The sequence below is a fragment of the Cheilinus undulatus genome, linkage group 1 (assembly GCF_018320785.1).
Source record: "Cheilinus undulatus linkage group 1, ASM1832078v1, whole genome shotgun sequence".
NCBI classification, from domain to species: Eukaryota; Metazoa; Chordata; class Actinopteri; order Labriformes; family Labridae; genus Cheilinus; species Cheilinus undulatus.
The window spans coordinates 20,372,749-20,389,061 of record NC_054865.1 but is presented as its reverse complement, the minus strand read 5'-3'; the positions used below and the strand labels follow the sequence as shown (position 1 = coordinate 20,389,061).

The following is a 16,313-nucleotide window of genomic DNA, read 5'->3' as shown; positions in this document are numbered from 1 at the left end:
CAGCCCCTCAAGCAGCCGTTGTTTACTGGTGCCTCTGATGCGTTTGTGGATGGACGCCGAGTTGGCCGGCTGTCAAACCCCCACGGAGAGGAGATAAACCAGGACAGGTAAGAGATGGGAATTTTATATGGAATGTCTTTTTCTTAACACGGGACAATAAGTGTGACTGTCAGGGGATAAACAGTCGTATATGAAGATACGGGACAAAGGGAAGCCAAGTCAGTATTGTCTTTTGGCAAGTTGACCGTTCTTAGCGGAAATGCTACCGGAGGGTAGGAGCTTCACATTCAAAATGAAAGCCTACAATACCAGTTATTCCTTTGTTATGCTGTATATGACTGAAAAAGAGGCTATTTCGCCGTTATTTTGGTGATGTTTAAAGCAGACAGTTGTCTGTGTTTGGTTGCTTCGGTGGATTCAAATGAGCGACGAGGGGTTTGTCAGATAATAAAACCAAAGAGGAGTAGGAAGGACAAAAATGCTAGCTAATCGAAAAACCTAGACAAGAGCTTGTTTAAATTCATGGAAAGTGTGTTTTCTGTTCTTACGAGGCCATCATGACTGTTATCTGACTGTAAATTTGCTAGTTTCAAAAGAAAATGTGTTTTAGTCATTGTTTTGCTTCTGTAAGAATCTTTCTGTAAAATGTTCGGATGTAAAAAGTTACCTTGTTAATTGGTGACTTACGGCTGAATGCGTCTGTTTAAAGGATGACTGTCACCACAAATCCCTCTGTATTTTGTTTGTTTTAATGTCAAAAAATACTCATCAGGTTGGTAAGTCGGGGAAAAGGCAAAACGGATATGTAAGGACATTGTCCGTCTTCGACATCTGTTTCAACTACACAAGATAGACTCATTCGGTTGACAGTCGCCAGTTTACACGGTAACACTTTCAGTCATAACACCGGGGCTCCCTCGCCGACTATAGCTTCATCTGCTGCGTTACTTTTAAACCCCTCTTTTGTAAGATAAGCACAAATGCCCTTGACTCCAAATTTAAGAGAAATCGAAAGGGATAAAAAAATTGACTAAATTATCAGTGGATGCAACTGTGACTTATTTTGAAAGGTAAAACAGAAGTGTGGTTTGTACTGCAGTGTACCTTGATGCCATTTTTATCAGTAAATCGCTGACAGAGATGAATTGTAACGCTTTGTTCATGGTCATGGTTTTATTTTCTTATGACATACATGGCTCTTCCGTTATGTATTACCACCGTATGAAAATAGACTGATCACTACTCCTTAAAATAAACATCTCTAATAAAGAGGTTTAGTTCATGAGAGGCGCTGTAAAGAGAAGACCCTGCTCATTATTACTCGTCCTTAAACAGGCAGGTGGTGCCTGTTTTATGTGCGAGACAGATTGTGAAAAAAGAGTACGTAGAAACTTAGATTTGACTATTATGATTTTTCTAGCATGCTTGCATGCTGCAGCTTGTTTCATACTGAACCTGTCTCTGGATAAAGTTGGAGCTGATAACAACTGTAAACTGGCTTGCAGCCAAAGAAGATTATGATTGAACTCAAAAACAGGCTGTATATGTACAGGCACACACTGAAATTAAAGAAAGCTACAGTATTGGCAGAGAAATTAAAAATGTACTTATGCGAAAATTATTGTCACTAGTGATCGATTACCTGTGATAAATTGTAAGAAAATGGCCTGTATAATTCTATAAATACACTTTATTAGATACCCCCACAGCTTTAGTTTTTTTCTTGGGCTGTCAAAATTAATCAAGTTTATCGCAAAAACTCAAGGTCCACAGTTGGTGCACTGTTTTTGTTCTAAATCGAGGTTAATTGCATGCTTTATCGACCCTTTCAACACACTTTGGTTAATCCACACCAGCGTCTCACTGCAGTTACAGTGAGATGAAATAAGTCCACCACTGCTCCTTAATGTCTTATTTCACTCTAAAAAACTCAGCTCAGTGGACAAGTCAGAAGTCATCTAAACCTTTTTAATGTTCCTTTGTGTAATTTTCAATCCCTAACAAGTTCCTTTTTCTATGATTAAGTTCATGTTAAAATTTTTGATCTACCAATTAAAGCAGGTCTGTTTCCAAACAGGAAGTCAATTTAGTTTAAGACAGTGGAAAAATCAGAAATGAAAGAGTTTGAAATGCAAAATAATGGAATTCTAAAATTTGATAAAAGGGATGTGATTAATCGCAATTAACTACAGAATTGCTAAGATTAATCATGATTAAAAATGATAAGCCTTTGAAAGCCCTACTTTTTTTTCCTTAAATTATTTTATTAATCAGTTGGTAACCAGATCTTCAGTCAGTTACTTTTCCTGACTACTGAGTCATTTTGGTTCAGGCCACTAGAGCGCTGAGTGCATTTTTTGAGGATTAAAAAAAAAAAATGGCTGATTTGGGAAAATGACCCCCCACCCCCATATTGCAATTATGATTTAATATGTTCACAATGTTTAGCTAGTAGATTCAACAATTTAAAATTTTGTAAATAATATCTAAGATCATTTTGATTCATTGTAAATTCGATATGAACTGTTCAAGGGCATGATAATTTCAAGTCTTTCTCATTTTAAGTAAAACACAAAAACAAGGAAAGTAGGATTTTGTGTAAACTATTTAAAAAAAATACACTTAAATGTTTGTATGATGTGTGCATAACATCTCTGCACAAAATTGTATTAAACTGGTATTTTGACACATCATGTCAAGAAAATACTGCACCTTCTGCAGTACGAAAAATGTAATGGACATATTGCCACTCTCATTTATCTCAGCTATCTACTTTAGCAGCAGATGAGAGATATCGTGTCAAAGTTGATCGACCTCTTTTAAATCTACTTCCACATGAAAAATTTGAGACATTTGTGACCTCTGCAGCAGCAGTTAACAGGATATACTGAGTATTTAAGTGATTTTTAAATTTACTGTGCAGTCTGTATGATCAAAACAAAGTTCTTGCACCAGGGTCCTATGTCCTATATTATAAATGAGTTCCTCCTATAGCATGTAATCATGAAGTATCAGGGTGTACTGTACATCACACATAACATCTTCAGGAAGATTTGCTGAGATGTATAGTGCTTGACGCACTTCACAGTTTGACACCCAAGTTCACACACTCACATTGAGATTCACACCTCTGACAGTTTGATTGGATGATATGGATGAACACGCCAGAGGAAGTAGCTGTTTTACTCTCTGTTTGTCTGTTTCTGCAGTGAGACTAGGATAACAGCAGTTTGGTTGTTTGAATCACTGATTGATGTGTGATCACGAGAAAAGCCCACGGTGTTGATGTGAGTCTACTCTGAGTTTATTCACCGATATAAAACCATCTCCACAAACAATCCATTTTTTCAGTCGTTACCACCCTTTTCTGTCAGTGAGTAATGGATACTTTAAAGCAACATACATTTGATATCTACCACTTTCAAATAAAAGACCAGTTTTATGTTATTCAGAGAGAAAATGACCCAACTTATTGTTTATTCTATAAATTTTAAACATTTTTCACATGGGTTTTTGGTCTCAGCATGGATGTTTATCGTTTCTGTTGGAGTTGAATAAACGTCAGACTTTGATTTTGGGTGTCACTATACTACCTGCAGTTGCCAGATAGGTCCTGATAGGTTACATGTTTGGCTGCGTTCTTTATTGCCATTAAAACTCCTGTGTGGATCTTTCAGTTGGAGTTAATTTTGGCACCCTCTGCTCTGTGCAAGGATTTATGATATCAGCATGATATCGGCAGATGCTTGTTTTAAAAATCTCTATTGGCAGATATGAAAATACCTGCTGACCTTGACAATTTATATCCTGGCTGTAAATTTCTTCTGTATGTGTGAATAAATATGCGGCGTTGTGGTGAAGACCAACAGACCTACGTCAGATGAAGGCTTTCTCTTTGTTGACCCTTAAAAAAGACCCTTAAAGTCTTCAGAACTGAAGTTTTAGGTTTTTGTAAATATTGGTGGCACATTGGATACTTGGGGAAAAATATCCAGTATTAGACATCCCTGCTTCTTTGAACAAAGCTTGTCCTGCCATGCATAGGAAGTGTTCTTGAGTCATTTTACAAAGCCTGTTTCTTCAGTGCCCTTTGTCTGGCACCTTCTCTGAAGCTGTGGTTACAGGCATTGTAAAGTTCAAAATAGTAAATTGGTTTGAGGTTGCATAGCACTTTTCTAGTCGTCTGACTACTCAAACATTTTTACGTCACAGGTCACACTTCCCCGTTCACACCCATTCACTCCAATTTCACACACTAATGGCAAAGACTTCTATTTAAAGTGGCCATCAGTTTTAACTGTTCCCATTCATATATATCTGTACACTTTCACACACCACTCACACGGCAGTTGGAGCAAAGTTGCTGGTTTAGTTGATAACCAAATAAAAACTCTTCATATGAGCTTTGTTGATAATAATCTTAGCACTACAAGTAAGGACATTTGTGTTTGATAGAGTATTTCTTTCTTGTAACAATGCTTCTTTGCAATAAATCTGTCCTGCTGGAAAGCCTGTTTATTTCCCTTTTAAATGATGTAAGGAACATGCATGTGTGGGATGAGCAGCAGAGCGGAGTATTTCCGTTGCACTCATGAAAAATTTGTCAAATCTTCTCTGCCAATACCAAACAGCTTATTCTGCCACTGACTCTTGTTTGGTGTTGTTTGGTGGATTGGATGAATGAAGTCTGAAGAAATCAGACAAATAACAAATAATTCATTTAACAAACAGAAGCCTCAGTAGCGTGTGGAAGAACCACTCACAGCCACAACAGCCTGGCTCCTCCACCAGGCTGGTCAAACACTGCTGTGGGATGGCATCCCATTCTTCAACCAGCATTTGTCGCAAGTCAGCCAGCATGGTTGTGTTGGTCACGCTGGCATGAACAGCACGCCCAGGCTGATCCCACAAGTGTTCAGTGGGATCAAGGTCAGGCCATTCTGTCCTCTCCACTCCCAAATTCTGGAGGTAGTCTCTGATAAACCCCACTCTGTGGGGACGAGCATTGTCATCTTAGAGGGTTTTGAGAGAGTTTGATCCCAGACTGTGGAGATGAGGGATTTCCACTGGTTTCAGAATCTCATCTCGATAGCTCTGTATTGAGATTGCCTCCAATGACACTTTGACCCTACGATTCAACTGCTGTAGGCAGAATCTGGACTCATCACTAAACATAACAGGTGCCAATCAGGCACGTGATTGTCTGGGGGAACCAGGAGCTCAATAGCAACACAAATAAGCTGTTTGGCATTGGCAGAGAAGATTTTGCAAATTTTTCATGGGCACAACCCACATACTCAGCTCTGCTGCTCATCCCACAAATCCATGTTCCTTACAAATGTGGCACCATTTATAAGGGTCTTCCAATTGAAGCATTGTGAGAACAAAGAAATAATCTACAGGATGCTTGCTTCCTTAGATGAGCGTTGTTCCCTCTAAATAACTTAGGGGGAAACTATGTTTTCATTTTAGAGGAAGTAAAGACTAAAGCTATGTAATGGTCTTTTGGGTGTGTCTTCCTGTGACTGACTGTTGCTACCAGGATGAGTTCTTGTCTGACCTTTAAAGATGTTGCAGTGCTCATTTACCCCCTCGTCTATTTAGTCCGTACATTAAATATGTATCCTAAAATAGGTCTGCACAACATGAGAAAAAATATGCAACATGTGATAAAATTGTTAGATATTGTTATCATAATATTATGTAGATAAATAAATTGAGAACATATTCACTATAACTCAGTTTTATATCTTCTGTTTTTCATATTTTATTTCATACCTATGTTTGCAACATGTCCCTCCTGATTCTGAACAAATTAAATAAGCATTTCTTTTCACCACTAAATTGGCATCTATCACTCTGGGGAGAGCTGGTGCCTTGGTTGTGCTTTAAATGACTGTATCAAAATGGTGTGTGAAAGTATGACTGTTAATCTCAGACCTTCATTCAATAGATGAATTCTGCACATGCAAAGTTAGAAAATTTTTTTTACTTGGACTAATTCCTCTTTTTAATGCTATAAAGTCATACTTCTACTGTGTTCATTGCAAGTGCTCATGAAGTGCTAATGAGGAAATTGACATCAACTGTACAGCCCTGATCCTAACATGCTGCTCTGACTCACTCTTTGACTTTGACATCCTTTCCCCTTTACCAAAAATGACCTCTCACTCTGTTTGGCAGGTTGTTACCAGAGAGGGACAGGGGCCCATAGCATCCACAGCTGGTCCTTGCTTCCTGCTGGTGCAGTCCTGAGACAGCCATCATGGCCAGCAATGAAGAATCCAAGAAGATGAACGGCAGTACTGGTCACTCGTCCCAACATTTGGAGCAGCCCAAAGAGAGCATGCAGCTCAAGAAGGAAATCTCGCTGCTCAATGGAGTCAGCCTGATTGTTGGGAACATGATCGGCTCTGGCATTTTCGTCTCTCCCAAGGGTGTGCTCATCTACAGTGCCTCCTATGGGCTTTCGCTGGTCATCTGGGCTATTGGGGGCTTGTTCTCTGTGGTTGGGGCCCTCTGTTATGCTGAGTTGGGCACCACAATCACCAAATCAGGGGCATCGTATGCCTACATTCTGGAGTCATTTGGAGGCTTCATCGCATTTATTCGTTTGTGGACGTCTTTGCTGATCATTGAGCCAACCAGCCAGGCGGTCATTGCAATCACTTTCGCTAACTACCTGGTGCAGCCACTCTTCCCAACGTGTGAACCCCCGTATACTGCGGCCAGGCTAATCGCTGCAGCCTGTATATGTAAGTACAAGAGCCTGTAGATGTCTGCTGACCAGTATATGTTCTGGATATTATCAGACTGCTATGGACCAATCACAATTATTTTTAATGTATGTTAATAAGAAAACTTCTTTTTATAAAACATCTGAGGCAGAGATCAAAGCTGGGGCCGTTTTAAAAATGTGTCACTGATTAATTTGTACAGTAGAGAATATATAGCACATAGACTATTTAGTTTCAGATATTTTCATTTCTGTTTGGAACGCATGCAGCAGAGATTCACAGCTGAGCCGACAGTTGCTCACTCAGAAGTTTACATTTAATGTATGAAAAAAATCCCTTACTCTTAAATGGAGTTTTGTGTTGACAAAATTTTAGCAGAATACCTTTGGATAGCCATGTCGGTGAAAATGTAAGCATAATCCACAAAGAGAGCTAAAAATACATCTCAAAATCAGCTACTTGATATGTAAATATCATGATATTTCCTTAAAAATCCCATATTTTGCCACTATGTTCAACGTGCTCTATGTCCCAGTAGCTGTTTTAACAGAAGTAGATACTACCCTGTGAAATAAGTGAACTCCCCTCTCCCACAGGCTTACTGACATTCATCAACTCTGCCTATGTGAAGTGGGGCACCCGTGTGCAGGACATCTTCACCTATGCCAAGGTTGCAGCTCTCATCGTCATCATCATCACTGGCATTGTGAAGCTGTGTCAGGGTGAGTATGGACACTACATTTCTCATCTTTTAAGAGGGCATGATGATTACAGATGTACTACATCAGCAGCATAAAAAATTCCCTCTTTTTTCAGTTTTTTTCCTGTCTTTTGTGAAGTGTTTACTGACAAAAACTGTACTTATTGCTTGTATTCAAAGGAAAACACTATGTGAACTCATCTGAGTTTTCTTTTTGGATATATTATGGGCTCAAGCAGCTCTATAGAAAGTTAGTTTCATGCATTGTTTGTTCTGCATTGCAGGTTATACTGCCAACTTTGAATCATCCTTTCAGGGATCGTCTACAGATCCTGGAGACATCGCTTTGGCGCTCTACTCTGCACTCTTCTCCTACTCTGGCTGGGACACCCTCAACTTTGTAACAGAGGAGATCAGGAATCCTGAAAGGTGCCTTTTCCTGTTGCGTCAAATTTCACTGTAAAGTATGCAGCCAACATTTTTTCTTTTAAAAGAGGTTTAAATAGGTCTTAGTTTTGAAAACTATTTTAATTTTAGTCCTAGACTTACTCTTAGTCTTTACATCTAAAATCCCTTTTACTTTTAGTCACATTTTAGTCATTTTTAGTCAATATATTTTTGGTCTAGTTTTAGTCAACAAAAACTCAAAAACATTTATGTCCAGTTTTAGTCAAAACGGTCCTTTAATTTTAGTTTACTTTTAAATTTAAATTTTAACTTTTTCTGCTGGGCCCCCTTCAACTGGTGAATATATTTACAGCCCCCCCTACCCCTCACTGTACAAATCAACATGTAAAAAGATGCACACACTGTCAGTCATGACTTTTGCTAACAAGATGCTATTCCTTTTATTTTCAGCAAAATACAATCTTTAAATGTATTTAGAAATAACAGCAACCATCACCTTGAACAGAGTTTTAAAAATCTGACTCTCTGAGGAAAAGCAATTCCCTGAAAATAAAAACTTAATGAACATTTTTGAGATTTATACTCCCAGTTCAGCAATTATTTCAGTGACTACTGTGGGCTTGTTGTGTGCTACAGATCTTCTCTAGTCTTGGGTGCTGCTGAGACTGCCACTCTGAGTTCATATTTAATGTCCAATTTTGATTCATTTTTGTCTTGATTGAAGTGACTTTAGAAAAAACAATCTCACACGGGTAGGATGTTGCCAAAAGGCGAGGGTAGCCAGGGCTCTCCTGCCCAGCAGTGGGTACTCCTTTTCCACTCCAGTCCAAAATGAAGACAATGTCTTGTACTTGAACGGTAATTCTGAGGTGACATCAGTGAACTGCTCCTCTTCTGCTGTGCTGATGTCATCAGCTGGTGTTGCTTTGCCTTGTCTTGCTGTATCCCCCATATCATGACACCCCGCTAAATATGAGCCTCTCCTGTTACTTCAAACAGTTTTTATACAGGTGATGCTGTTGAGATTATTCTGTGCTCTATAAATTTAGGATCGTCACGCATCTACAACAACCCTCCTAACACAGATCAGGTGTTGTGCCCTAACCCTTGAATGTTAAGCTACACATTTTAGATTGTAAATTGTGTTCCACATGAAATGTATGGCTAAATATAACAGACATTAGATCAGGAGAAACTGATCAAAGAGAAAATGTAGGAGAAATGAAGCAGAACAGAAGTGCTATGCATATGAAGAGAGCGGAGGTGCATGCATGCACATTTGGACAGCAGAGTTTAAGTAAATGAGCTAAGTAAAATAAAGTCATTTTTACACATAAGCTGAAATTAACTTAAAATGAAGGTCTATTTGTAATATGTGTCAAAAATGTATTTTTTCTATCAGAAAAAGGCGCAAGAAAAAGCTGCATGGACCATAAACAAGTTAATTACCCTAAATTACAGCAATGTTGATTTCCACAGGATTTGTATTGCCTGTGGACCTCTGTATGGGCTGAAATATGGTGGGTAGTTTGCCCTGGAATTTTTCCCTTGTAAATTACAGACATGGTTGATCTGCATGGGGTTAAAAACACAGATATCCTGTGTGATTATTACAAATTATCAGAGTCCCTATTCCTGTGGAAATAGGGCATTAGTTTAATCTTTCTCATGGGAAAAAAAGGTACTCAATGAACTTTTTACGTCATAGTTTTAGTCACCAAAGTTAACACTGGTTTAAAAGAAGCATATGGCCACTGTGAAGCAAAAAGCATTCAAAAATAGTTGAAAATTGTAAACATCATTTGAAGATGTTGGTACAACATTTACGCAAGTTTAAACTAGATTTTAGGTCTTGTAAGATTCATCTTCATGCTCAAACTGAGATGTCAGATGTGCATACTATCACCAATGGAAAAATGCAAACAGACGTACAGCAAATCTAGTCTGGAACCCACAACTGCTTGTAAAATGATTTAAGGGAGATGCAGTGAAAATTAGAAGTCCAAAAAAAAATTTTAAATTGTAACTTTGATGTGTCATGATTGATAACATTGAGGCCTACTAGAGCTCAGTAGGTTTGTGCGAAGGCATGTGGGAATACTTGAACTAGCCTGGTAATGACTCAGTGTCTTGTCGTTTTAGGAACCTGCCACTGGCCATTGCCATCTCTATGCCCATCGTCACCATCATTTACATCCTCACCAATGTGGCCTATTATGCTGTTCTAGATGTTAGTGCCATCCTGGCCAGTGATGCAGTAGCAGTGGTGAGCCAAAAACCTGTAAAGCACTTTAAATTCTACAAGAAGCAGAAATGGCAGCAGGTAAATCAGTTTCTGTCTGTTTTAGACTTTTGCAGATCACACTCTTGGTGTGATGAGCTGGACCATCCCCATTGCTGTGGCTCTGTCCTGCTACGGAGGTCTCAACGCCTCCATTATAGCTGCATCGAGGTATTTATTCTCCTAATTTTAATGTCCTCTTGATCAGTTGTGGTTATCTAGCATATGAGGGGGGTTAAACAGCAGTTATTTGATTTCTGTCTTATTAATTAATGTTTTTGTATCCAGGTTGTTCTTTGTTGGCTCGCGTGAAGGTCACCTTCCAGATGCTCTGTCCATGATCCACATACAGAGATTCACTCCTATTCCCGCTCTCATCTTTAATGTAAGGACATTTATCAGTGAAGTATATAACTATGGAAATGATAAACAGAAAATGTGACATTACGGTAGTTACAGTAGCTACGTTCATGGGTGACTGTCTTGAGTCCCATTTGATATTTTACATTTTAAGCTTTTTATTAGCTAAACTTATGTCTAGAGTAAAACAAATGGAAACCAAAGAGGTGGCATAATGCAAACCTACTAGTTGTTTTATCATTGTTTTTACTCTCTTCTTTCCACTGTACAGTGTGTGATGTCACTGATCTACCTCACTGTGGAGGATGTCTTCCAGCTCATCAACTACTATAGCTTTAGTTACTGGTTCTTCATGGGTCTGTCCATTGCTGGGCAGATCTACCTCCGCTGGAAGGAGCCTGACAGACCCAGACCACTTAAGGTGAGACCATCTGACCACAGTATTCTTTTATTCCTGTCATCTCTCCCACTTCATTTATTTACTTAATACTAGATTTTATACCTTTTATTTGAGTGGATGGTTATGGAAAAACCATGGTAAGAGAGAGTAGGAGATGACATGCGCTTAATAGCGTCAGGACTGAGAATTAAATCTGTAACCAGTGCAGCCTGTACAGTAACCACTAACCAAAAAGGGACTCAAGCATAATCAATGATCATGCCATTGCAGTACTCTTGGAATAATCTCTGACAAACATTTGACCCCTCTTTTTTGTTTTTTTTTCAGTGTATCATATAATAATGCAACTGCAGTATGAGTAGGTTTTTTTGTCAAATAACAGAACGATATTAACAACAACCAAAAAAGAATTAACCAGAAGTAAAAGAGAGAAAAGAAAAGCAAACACAAAAGTGGGGGTGCAAAACAGCAATTTAGACATGATAGTGAAAGAGAGAGAGACCTAAGACATATAATGACATTTTAAACACAACCATACCAACATAAAAAGCTGCATCCAAGACTAGAGAGGGCCAGGTAAACAATAATGTTATTGTCTATTATTCAATGTTTGAGGGCTTCAGAGATGGCCCAAGTCAGAGATATGTTCAGAAACAAGTCCTTTCTTTGGGCCCTGTAATAGATAGAGAGAGTGGCCGCTACACAATAGCTTGTGCTGACATAAGGGTAACAAATATGCCAATTTGCACCTGATCCCCCACCCCCACAACAAAAAAGTGGAAAAAAAACATACCACCTAAGCCTGGCTTCTTATAGCAAACATTTGACCTTTGACAACCACTTCACAAAGTTTGCACCAACCCATTTCCTTCATTTGCAAAATATCACCAAAATAGGACAAATTCTTTCCTGTTTAATCTGGAACTAAATACATTGTCTCTTGTCTGTATTCCTGTAGTTCTCTGTACCAATGACTCAGTCGGTCATCTCTAAAATGTTTTAAGCCAGTTCAAAATGGAGCAGCCAGATTATTAACTAAAACCAGCCACTGGTCCTTATCTCACCCATTCTTGTACCTCTTGTTTGGCTTCCTGTAAAATTCAGAATACACTACAAGATCCTGTTACTGACATATGAAGAGCTGCATTCCCTTGACCCTAGTTTCATTTCTGACATCCTTGTTCCATTAACCAGCGCTTGTCCACTCAAATTACTTAAACTTGGCCTTCTTTCTATCCCATTCTCTAACTGCAGGACTAAACATCATGCTTTTGCAATTTAACCCCCCCCTCTGGAATTAACTCCCATAATCCATCAGATCTGCATCAGAAAGCTTTTAACAACTCACCTATACATACACACCCCTGATTAACTTGTGTAAATGTTCTATTTTTGATTGTCTGCCTGCTTTTATTTATTTGTAAAACTCTTGTAACTGAGGGTTTTAAAAGTAATATATACAATTTTAACTTACTAGCTCTTTTGGACTGACTGGAATAAACATTTATATTTTTTCCAAGTTCATTGCCAACTCTATAATGATCAGTCAACCTGACAAGGTTGAGAATATATGATGCAAAAATCATTGCACAGGAGTCTCCCTTCCCCTGACACTGCGCTTTTTGTGACCAGGACTTGTGGGCTTACTTTTTGGTTTTCATCTGTTTTTTGTTTTTTTTTGCTAACTTCTTTTAATTTATTAAGTCTACTGTGGCTAAACTTGTGCAGCACTAAGACACATTTCCCCAAGGTACGGTAAAGAATCATATAAGCGTTGCTTTCAGCTGTCATGTCCCTCCTTACTATTTGTTTTATTTTATTACATTCACTGAATTAGGAAAGGGCACATTCATCTTAATAGCATATGCCAAAATTTGCAAATGTGGTTTAATTTCATACATAGTCCTAAGCTAAAAACTATAGGAGGGTCCACAAGAGAGCACACGGAAAGGTTCGATTTATTAGATTACAGGCAGTGTATAATACCCTGGTTAAACTGCAGGATGAGCCAGAGCATTTAGAAGAAAAGACATGTTGTGAATGACTGGTTTGTTTTAACCAGTGTTGAAGTTTCAAATATCAGCATGTGTTGCTTATTTGTTCCAAGAATGCTTGCCTGGACCGCTGTTTGATTAATTTTAGATCTATGCCTCAGAACAATACAGTCCCTAAAGCCAGGTGTACACTGCGATTTTCCTGTGATTAAGCCACAAATTTTGAGTCGCACGACTCCAAAGGGAGTCAGAAAATCAGTCAGTACAGCTCTAAGCTTTCATATTTTATCGTATAAACTGTTCTAGACTAGATATATTCACATATTAACGTAGCGTTACAACTCAAACTGTCTCTGTACACGTATTCCATCAGCTGAGGATCTTTACTGACAGCGGTTAACATCATTAAAATGTAGTTATTTTTTTAAAAAGCACTTATAATAAAGCTGCTTAATGGTTATTCCCTACTGATTTCTGTCACTCATTCCTTTTATAACTGCGGCTGGACCAGCTGACTTGTGCTGACTGTGACTTCACATGCATATCTTTTACAGCCCGCCAACCAAGTGAGGGCATGGGTGTCTGTGGAAATGCAAACTATTTTGGGGTTTAGCGTACCAAACCATACTGAATCAAACCAGACCCCCTGAGGGAAACAAGGCTATAGACATTTAAAGGTTTCTATCCTGTTTTCCCTCCTGCAGCTGACGCTGTTGTACCCGGTGATCTTCTGTATGTGTACAATCTTCCTGGTGGCTGTTCCTCTCTACAGTGACACCATCAATTCTCTGATTGGTATTGGCATCGCCTTTTCTGGAGTTCCTGTCTACTTCCTGGGTGTCTATCTGCCAGAGTCCAAACGACCCCCAGTCATCACCAAACTACTCCGTAAGTTAACCAAAAATCCAGACAAGACAACAGGGACACAAACTGTAATAACCATATCATTTAAATAGAGCTGAGTTAATAAGGTAACACTTTGTTTTCTCTTCATCCTGCAGGTTCTCTGACTCACTTCACTCAGTACACCTGCTTCTGTGTTCTCACAGAGCTGGACAAAACTGAATGAAGTCTGAAGACTTGAAACCTTTACCCCAAAGTTTTTGCTGCCTCCCAACTAACCATCACCACGGAAAGAAAAGGGATTTCAAACTCTTATTGTACTGTTTACAACACTGAAATGCTGCCACATGATGCACACAGACACTTGGAGATCTGTCCTGGAAATTCAACTGTGATCAGACAATGCATACAGTATGATGTCCTCATCATGTTATTGAATGACCTCTAGTTCAAAGGATTTGCCTTTTAGTTTTCTCATTTAATTGTATATAAGCCATGTAAATAAAATGAGCCTGTGAAGTTTTACAGGAGCTGCACAGGGACCCACTAATGATGCAAAACAATTTATTGGAAAAAAAAAAAACTATTTAAATAGAAGAATGTGTGTAGTATGTGTGAGTGTGCATAAACCCATCCGTGAGTTTGTTAAATGATCTGTCATGTTTCTGTTCTGGATGAGAAAGGGAATAAAATCCATATTTTCTCTGCTGCTGTATGACGATTTATCATCCTCATGGTGTTGCCTTCATGGACTTTTAGTACCTTTGTCTAATCAGGGTTCTTTTTTCTGCAGTTTAACTTTTGTTGCTTTAAGTTGATTTTTTTCCACTAGGTGTATTTAACAACTTTTGTAAATGTCTTAAGCACTTTGGCTGAGGCGGGTGAATTTTCTTGAAGGTTTTCCCACTCTGTTTGTGTGGCACTAAAGTTTTCTCAAAGTTGTATAAGAAGCTGGAGTTAAAACCAGTTCTGACTCAGGTTACCATAGAATCTTCTGTATTAGCAGAAATGATCTGTCCATGAGTCCTGTCATTCGTTATTTGCACATTTTCTGTTTTTTAATGTCTCATGAAGATTTAGTTTTTCTTGGATAAATCAGAAAGTCAATTTATAAATCTCTGCAGACACTCACAGAAATCTCCTTTTTCCAGCACACTGAAATAAAAATATAAACAAATGGGGCCTTTGCTGAGTGATTCTGTCCAAATGTATGCAACAAATATGATCAGACAGAACCTATTTAGATAGTATCATTTATACTGGATGAAATTCAAACACAGATTGTAAACTTGTGCTAGCACTCAGTCAAAACAATAAAGGTTACCAGCAGAGACATGCTGCTCAGCTCAGTTCATTTTCATGGCTTATTCCTTATTTTCAACAAAGAACTCAATGTAATGATTTACTAAACAGTAAACCAACGTTTTGGTGTTATACTTGAACTTCAAATAAGAAGGGAGAAAAGCTGTGACCTTCTTGGTTAATGCTGTCAGCTACTTTACAGATAAAAATTAATAGATGACTTGGGTGTCTAGTGATTATGGACTGTAACAAGCACTCAGGCACTAAGGCACAATGAATCAGCAGAGTTAGGAGAGTAGAATTAGGCAGCTCACACAATTTGGCCAAAAAATGACTTTGGCAATTATGCTTTGAAACTAACAATGTGCCAGTTTGGCATTTCACCACGTCGGCCTGGGTCCTGGCCTTCTGATGGCCATCGTCCAGGCTTGCGCCAGGCCCTTGCCTCATCTCACAGGGTATCCTCCCTGCTGACACCTCCATGACACACATGGTCACCCCTGTTCCTATATCAAGCAGCTGACCTTCCCGTCGTTGCTCTCTTGAACACATCAGCATTTAGACACACAATCTTGCCAACGATACCCAAAATGTACCGAAGAGAAGTTGTCACAAAGGAGTCCAGTCGGCACCTCTGGCCATCAGTCACTGTCTCAGTCACTAGGCCTCCCAAGAGTATCCTAAGACTGTCTGCATGCTCAGATACCGGGAATGCCTCTGTCTTGCTCAACAAACCCATAGCCCCTGTGCGTGAGTGCAAGTTCAGTTGAGCTAGGCCTTGCAGTCAGTAAACTGATGGATTACGTTGCCAAGGTAGGTGAACTGCTCTACAACTTTCATGCTCTCACCATTCACAGACACAGTTTCGATGGCAGCATTCAAGGCGTCCCCAAATGCCTGGATCTTTGTTTTGGCTTATGAGAAGTGCATTCCTTATGCTTCAGCCTCCTCACTCAGCAAGTTCAAAGCCCCCACAAGAGCATCTACGGTCTCCACAAGGATCACAGCATCATCAGCAAAGCCCAGATCAGAGAACTGGGTATTGCAAAATGACACTCCAGAGTTCACTGCCTGTTACCCAGCCTATTATCCTGTCCATACAGGTAGAGGCTAAGATGCATCCCTGCCTCAACCCAGAATCAACTGGGAAGAAGTCAGAGATGGAGCTACAGCTCCACAGCACTCTCTGTACCAGAATGTAAGGCAGACATCAGCTGGATGAGGGATCCTGCAGAGCACCAGAGTCCTCTAGAGGGCATCTTTACTCACCGAGTCAAACGCCTTATAG

At 39.2% G+C, this 16,313-nt stretch overlaps 1 protein-coding gene across 1 annotated transcript; it reads left to right on the top strand.

Moving 5' to 3' along the window:
• On the top strand, nucleotides 1-14,950 carry slc7a6 (solute carrier family 7 member 6). Its single transcript, XM_041793571.1, has 10 exons — nucleotides 1-107; nucleotides 6,184-6,755; nucleotides 7,334-7,459; nucleotides 7,722-7,866; nucleotides 9,988-10,111; nucleotides 10,194-10,297; nucleotides 10,415-10,511; nucleotides 10,758-10,907; nucleotides 13,585-13,768; nucleotides 13,882-14,950. The coding sequence occupies exons 2-10, from the start codon at nucleotides 6,266-6,268 to the stop codon at nucleotides 13,947-13,949; spliced, it is 1,488 nt and encodes a 495-aa protein (XP_041649505.1). The 5' UTR covers nucleotides 1-107; nucleotides 6,184-6,265; the 3' UTR covers nucleotides 13,950-14,950.
• The last annotated feature ends 1,363 nt before the right edge of the window (nucleotides 14,951-16,313 follow it).

Bases quoted from the DNA above. Each gene is read 5' to 3' on its own strand.
- slc7a6 (XM_041793571.1), top strand. From the start codon at position 6,266: ATGGCCAGCAATGAAGAATCCAAGAAGATGAACGGCAGTACTGGTCAC. The intron at 10,298-10,414 runs GTATTTATTCTC...TTTTGTATCCAG, and splicing joins TCCATTATAGCTGCATCGAG to GTTGTTCTTTGTTGGCTCGC. The intron at 10,908-13,584 runs GTGAGACCATCT...TCCCTCCTGCAG, and splicing joins ACAGACCCAGACCACTTAAG to CTGACGCTGTTGTACCCGGT.